The 6872-nt window shown below is 47.3% G+C and overlaps 1 protein-coding gene across 1 annotated transcript in view; it reads left to right on the top strand.

Moving 5' to 3' along the window:
* Positions 1 to 1019: 1019 nt before the first annotated feature.
* The window catches only part of Ido2 (indoleamine 2,3-dioxygenase 2), a 46735-nt gene continuing 40882 nt past the window's right edge, over positions 1020 to 6872 (top strand). Inside the window, exon 1 of the mRNA XM_005362436.2 lies at positions 1020 to 1196. Within this exon, the coding sequence (XP_005362493.1) occupies positions 1077 to 1196 (120 nt within the window). The 5' untranslated portion in view covers positions 1020 to 1076. The remainder of the gene's footprint in view (positions 1197 to 6872) is intronic.

Here is a 6872-nt window from a genome sequence, read left to right as displayed (position 1 = left end):
TGGCCTCCAGGCTCCCTCAGAGTCACGAGGACCGGCTACATATTTCAAAATCCATGCTGGTATCCTAGCCCTTTTCACCTCCTCCTAAATCCTCTCCAGCTCAGGGGCTTCCCACCGCTCCACCGCAGCTGCTCATCCATCTTATAACACAGTTCTTCTCATTATTCTCCGCTCCTGCTATCCACACTGTTTTTTCTAGTCTCTGTCCCCTGTTGTCCTCTCCCCTCTCCCAGACAGCTCTGCCCTGTCCACCTGTCCAGTCTGCCGGCCATGATCAGGCTACTTTTTTCTCTCTCTGAATTCTTCCAGATGCCTCTGGATATTCTCTCTCTCTCTCCTACAAAACAAAGCAAGCAAACAAAAACTTCCCCCTAAACCATACTATGGAGCAGTCATGTTAGCAATTTCTTTACTGTACCTCCCTTGTGTATGCATATCAAGAGGTCTGCCCTGAAATCTTACACATACAGGTAACTCTAAACAGACTGAGAAGTTGTATTTATCTCTTTATGTGCATATATGTAATGGCAACAAAGGAAAAGAGGCCATGAATTAAAGAGGGAGCAAGGGAGAGACATGGGAGGACTTGGAGGGAGGGAAGGGAAAGGGGAGATGATACGTTTTAATTTCAATAAATGCATACATTTTTAAAAAGAAGAATGTAGTAACTCCATATCAATATAAATAAAGATGAAAAGCCAGTAAGTTATAAGAATTCCTCAGGAACCGAACGCTTGAGTGTTGGGTGTGGATCTGAGCAACCACAACTGAGAGTCGTTAATCTTTCCCTTTCCAGAGTTCAGCTCTTCAAGCCCGGGTTTAAAGGCAACTTTCTCGTAGTTTATGAATAAGGCAGGAAAAGCAGGGAGGCTCTTAGAGTCAGTTTGTTTGCTGTTTTAATTCCTAATCTTCGCTGTTTACCTGGCGTTGTCTGAGAACAGCTGTGGTCATCCTGGAATTCAACCTCTGGGCAAGGTTCTTCCTTGCCGCCACCAAAGCAGCACGCAGCTGGACGAAGTCAAAAGCGGACAGCTGGGACATTTCTCCTAGTCAGTCATTTCCCTCAGCGCAGGCAGATGGATACCTCAAGAGAGATTATGGAGTCTCATAGGCAGACTTTGAAGCGGGTGACACTGCTGTCTTTGGGAAGATACCACATTTCTGAGGAGTATGGCTTTCTTCTTCAGAATCCTCTGGTAAGGACCGCTGTGCCCGGCTGGCCCAAAGGTCTTGATTGTTTGATTTTATTCTATGGGGGGGGGGGGTTATTGTAAGGGTCAGTATAATACAAAGTCACCAGCCAGAAGAGGATGCTGGAAATACGGCCCTGTGATTCCCAGGGGACAGCACAAAGATCAGCAGTGTTGCCTGCTGAGTCCTTAAATATAGCCCATAAATTTTATATATTTAGGGAATCTATATAGTGAAGCCTGAATCATCAGAAGCAAAGGTGTGAAGTGGGATTCTCCTCTGTATGCTGTGAATATATTTTATTACTGTTGGTTAATAAAGAAGCTGCTTTGGGCCCATGTGCTGTCAGAGAGAAGGCAAGTAGGGCCCTGGACCAACAGCTAAGTGCTGCGGGCATGTGACCTCCCCCAGGGTGTAAAGAAGCAGAATAATGGAATGGCCCCACTGGAGATCCACTCTGCTCTGGAGACAAGGTTGCCATGCACTCCAGCAGAGAGAATGAGCAGCCAATGTGCTCCGAGCACTGTGTTGGTACAAATTAGTTTATCTTGCTTGCCGGTGGCAACAGAGACAAGGGGGGGGGGACCTTTAGTGTTTTCAGAGCTGATAAAAAAGATTCGATGGTATCAGGAATCTCTGAGATGAGGAAGCAACTTTGGGAAACACACTGTCCTAGCGTTCAATCCTACTGCTCATGTTCCTATTTACCTGCCAGTTTGTATCAGGCTGTTCTCATTAAACATAGTCTGAGCTTGGAAGATGTGTCCGGGCAAAGTCCTAGTGGCAAAGCCAAGGCTCTTGGCATCTTTTAAAAATTGGTCATAAGTGAGTATAAGGCTGTTCAGTTAAAAGTCTAGGGATCCAATGTCGTGGTCACTGTAACTGCTCAAATCAGCATGGACATCCTGCCTCTAGCCAATTAGTTCCTCCCTTACTGTTGTTTAAAAATACCAGGAACTCAAATACCTATTGCAAAGAGACTTCTGTTTGCTCTCATTTGAAACAGAGTATCACTACCTAGCTCAGGCTGGCCTCTTGCCTCAGCTTCCTCAAAGCAGGGACCACTGACAAGCTTCCTCACTTGGTCTTTTAATGTTACTGGAGAGAACAAACTGACTGGAAGAACTAAGTTCTCTACAGAAAGCTGTTAGCTGTGACCTCAGTCCCTCATCTGCAAGCTGGCCAGATGGAGGGGTATTTGTTCTAATGGCGGGGGTGGGGGTGGGATCGGGGGCTGCATCTTTAGGCCAGATCTCACAGCCTGAATTAAACCATGCCTTTCTGCAGCTCTCTCTGGAACAGAGAGCTAAAAAGCAGTCTGTACTCTGACAGACACAATAGCTTTTTGTTTGTTTGTTTGTTTTCAAGACAGGGTTTCTCTATAGCTTTGGAGCTTGTCCTAGAACTAGCTCTTATAGAACAGGCTGGCCTAGAACTCACAAAGTTCTGCCCTCCTCTGCTTCCCGAGTGCTGGGATTTAAGGCGTGGGCCACCAGTGCCCAGCATACATAATAGCTTTCTTTTTTTTAATTATTTATTTATTCATTATGGATACAATATGCTGTGTGTATACCCGCACACCAGAAGACGGCACCAGACCTCATTACAGATGGTTGTGAGCCAACATGTGGTTGCTGGGAATTGAACTCAGGACCTTTGGAAGAGCAGAAAATGCTCTTAACCACTGAGCCATCTCTCCAGCCCCACATAATAGCTTTTTACTATGCTGGCTCCTCCAGGCTCCTTGTCACACAGTCCATGCTAAACTAAAGCACCTGACACGACTTCCCAAAGCCCTATCAGGTTATTAAAGGGTGGATATCTTCTTTGTTCTGAGAATTGATTTGAAAGTCCTCGGGAGATTTCCTGAGGGAGCGGCTCTGAAGGTTGTTTCTCCAAAAGGCTCCTCTGTGTCACCAGCTGCCCCATCACTCTCAGTGTCTCACGGTCTTTTTTCTCTGTCTCTTTGCCGCCCCCCCCGTGTGTGTGTGTGTGTGTGTGTGTGTGTGTGTGTGTGTGTATTTGGAAGACAGGAAGCTCACAAGTTCCAGGCTAGCCTGGACTACATTGCTAGACCCTGTGACCCTGTCTCAACACAGAAACAAAACCAAAAGCCAACCAAGCAAAGTACCACAAAGCACATAGAACTCTGCATGTGGACTTCGCTCCAGTACATTCCCATCCTTCCAAGTTCACGGGAGAGGAAGTGCTGCTGAGACACGCCCTTGGCATCACTAAGACTGTGGGCTGAGTGGGAAAGATAACAGTGCATTCAGGAAAACACCAGGTCAGGCTTTTCTGTCGCTTTCCTTTTAATAAATATCGGGACCAGATAAGACACAGTAGCAGCGTCAACTTCTTTTCCCATTTGTTAGGAAGGCTCTACGCTGTGGTTTGGCAGATGGCTATCCCCTGAAAGAAATCCCCAGTCTTGCTCACACAGAAAAGAAAAATTTTCGGCTCCATCCTGTAACTCACTTATATTCCAGTGCTTTCAGTATGATTCTTTTGTTTCTCTTTTAATTTTCTTTCTTTTGTGTGAGGGTTTTAAATGTCTTTTCTGGTAAAGGAGAAGAAAGGAACTTTGATTAGAATCAGACCCTGGCTGACCCAAATGGCAAGACAGACTCACTGGACAAATAGTGTCGCAACTCATTCAATACATCAATCACTGGCTGGGAAAGAGTAGTGGGGGAGACCCAATCCTCTGCTCCAGGGCATAGCCAAGACCTGTTCTTCTCAGGCCATGGGCAGTGAGGAGGGCAGCCCTTCAGGCATCTCTTTTAGGGGGTCTTTGGGTTTCCTTACAACAAATGCTTACCAGGAAGTCTCTCTAAACTAACATAGTTAGCTAATGAAGGCAGTCTGGCTTTGGGGAGGTAGATTACATTAAACCCTAGCAGAATGGTTCTGTAAACCAAAGACTTCCAATTTTCAGTGTCTCTGTGGAAAATCGCTCCTCATATCTTTAAAATGTCACAAAAATTCTTTGATAAAACGTCTGCTCTCTGTGTACATCAGGGAGATGAAGAACGAAAGGAGATCAGTCTGCCAAAGAGGCAGCAAGAGGCTGGGCAGCAGCCCGGTTAAAAGTCACAACGCCAGGCTCTGGGAAATGACTTAACACCCTTCATAAACACAATGTGACTGCTATTTGGGACATTTCCTCGCACGGCACTAAGGGCAGGGCAGGTGAGAGTGGTGTTTCCTGAGTGGGCTGTTGAAACCATTAGGGGAGTTTTCACAAACAACCCAAATGTTGAGCCCCGCCCACCCTGTTTATCCAGGCTCCAGACTCGTGGGCTGGCGGAAGACTGACTGAGAAAATAAGCCAGACAAACCAGCTACGAAGGTGCCACAGCCAACAGAACCTCCTAGAAGGGCTGGAAAGTAGTTTACCTGCAAAACTAATGCCAAGTAGATAAACCGATAATAAGATCCTTATTGTAGATATGAGAGTGAGAACAGCCAGAGGCACCTGGAAGAGCCCAGAGCAGAGAGAGAAAGTAGACTGAGCATGGCCAACAGACTGGACATGGTGGACGAGGGCTGTCTGGGAGAGAGGGGAGAAGGTAGGGTATAGAGAACAGGGAAAGCATAGCTAGAGAAACAGGAGCAGAGCAGAGCTGGGCTAGGGGAGAATTAGCAAGAATAGCAAGGTCATAGGGAGAGGGAGTAGCTGGGGGGAGAAGAGCTGCCAGCAGGAGGGAGTTTAGGGTTGGGGCCCCGGGTGAGAAGGGCTAGGGCACCGGCATGGTCTTTGACGCAGATAATAGGTTCTTGTGATACTGAGGGGGCCTGGTGCCACAGGTGATGTTCCTTCTGCCGGAGGTAAGGGCAGAGGCTCTTCAGGCAGAGGGGAGCCAGTTTCTCAAGTTCCTGAGGAATGTTGGCTTTTATCTAACCACCAGAAACCTTTCTGTAGTCCAGGTTGAGCTCAGTTCTGGGTATTTGGATTGCTTTTTTTGGAGTCTGGGGAATTGGAGTTCCCTTTAGACTTGACAGTCAGAAGACATTATACACGTACCACCGGGGTAGACAGACAGACTGACAGGAGTGGCCTTGAGGATACCCTCCAGAAAACAAACATGTGCCTTCGCCTTCAGAAGAAATTGTAAGCACTTGGTTGAAGCATGGGGCCACAACTGGTTGGAAGAGATGGTAGAAGATGAATTGCCACGGAAGGCTGTACTTTTCAGACAAGACCGAAAGGAGGAACTAGCGTTGCCCTGCAATGGGAGGTCAGCACGGATGGCCTCTGGGGCACATCTGACTAGGGATGCTGGGGCCTTGAGTCACCACCAATCCAGAGTAGGTGTAGAGGCAAAGAGGCCAGGTTGCATAATGGCTGATATTGACCAAGACTGGGACGCACGTGGTAATAAAGGAGACTATAATGACTAAAGTGTGGGTTTTTGGGGCTGGTAATAATGCAACTAAAAATTTGGAAAGACAACGGAGAAACAGGCAGTTGGACCTAGAAAAAAACAAAACCGAAAGAAACAAACCAAAGGACATGACTGCCCCTAGGAACGGGGAAGGAGAACGTTTATTGAAGATTAAAGGAAGAACGCAAGTGGAGGCAGGGCCATCTAGGAGAGCCCAGAGTGGACATGATCCTGAGCCCTGTGAAGAGACGGGGGACGGGAAGGAAAGGGGAAAGTAGGGGAACCAGGTACAGCAGCCACGAGGCCCCAAAGAGAGAACTGGTAACCAAAATGGCTGAATTACATAGGGAAGGTCATGGGGGGGGGGGGACAGCCTATCCCTTAGGCTAAAGAGAATTTAGAGTAGGGGTGGGGTATGGGGGGGCTTTAATAGGTAGGCACTGAGGAATGCTGGGGGAAGCTGGTAGCCAGGTCTGCTTTGATATGTTAAAGATTCACCCCAGGCATTTGTCCCAGGTTTGAAACCTAACAGTATTCTGCTGTCTTATAGTATATAAAAGATTATAACATGACCACGCAGTCCTTGGCCTGGAACCATTCTTTTCCTTGAGCAACTGAACTTACTCTCATTACAGTACTTATGCCCTCTGGAAACAGCCATAGTGATGAACTTGATTCTGTCTCAGACAACCATCATTGCCACGAACTGTTGCCTCCTGGCCCAGCTATAAAAGGCTCTGAGTACAATCAGAGTGACTCACTCAGAGGGTGTTCCAGTTTGTGTCTGGTTTCTGTGATAAAACACCAACCAAAAGCAACTTTGGGAGGAATGGGGTTTATTTGGCTTATAAATCCCTATCACAAGAGATCACACAGGAGGAGTTCCAGCAGGGCTCTGACTGCAGGAACTGAAGCAGAACTTGAACGAGTGTTCCTCATTGGCTTACTCTCATGGTCAGCTACCCTTTTATACCTTCCAGGACCACCTGCCCAGGGGGTGGCACTGCCCACAGTGCACAGTGGGCTGGACCTTCTCACATCAGTTGCTAACAAGAGAATGCCCTAGACTTGCCTACCAGATAAGGGCGATCCCTCCATGAGGCCCCCTCTGACATGTGTCAAACTGGCAAAAACTAACCCGTACAGCTGGCAGGCATGGTAGCACATAACCCCAGCACTCAGGAGACAAAGGTAGGTAGATCTTTGTGAGTTTTAGGCCAACCTGGTCTACATAGTGAGTTCCAGGCCAACCAGGGCTACATAATAAAACTTTGTCTCAATAATAATAATAAT

Source organism: Microtus ochrogaster, linkage group LG7_11, assembly GCF_000317375.1.
Source record: "Microtus ochrogaster isolate Prairie Vole_2 linkage group LG7_11, MicOch1.0, whole genome shotgun sequence".
NCBI classification, from domain to species: domain Eukaryota; kingdom Metazoa; phylum Chordata; class Mammalia; order Rodentia; family Cricetidae; genus Microtus; species Microtus ochrogaster.
The sequence above is the reverse complement of the archived record's forward strand: the minus strand, read 5'-3'. Positions and strand labels throughout refer to the sequence as shown.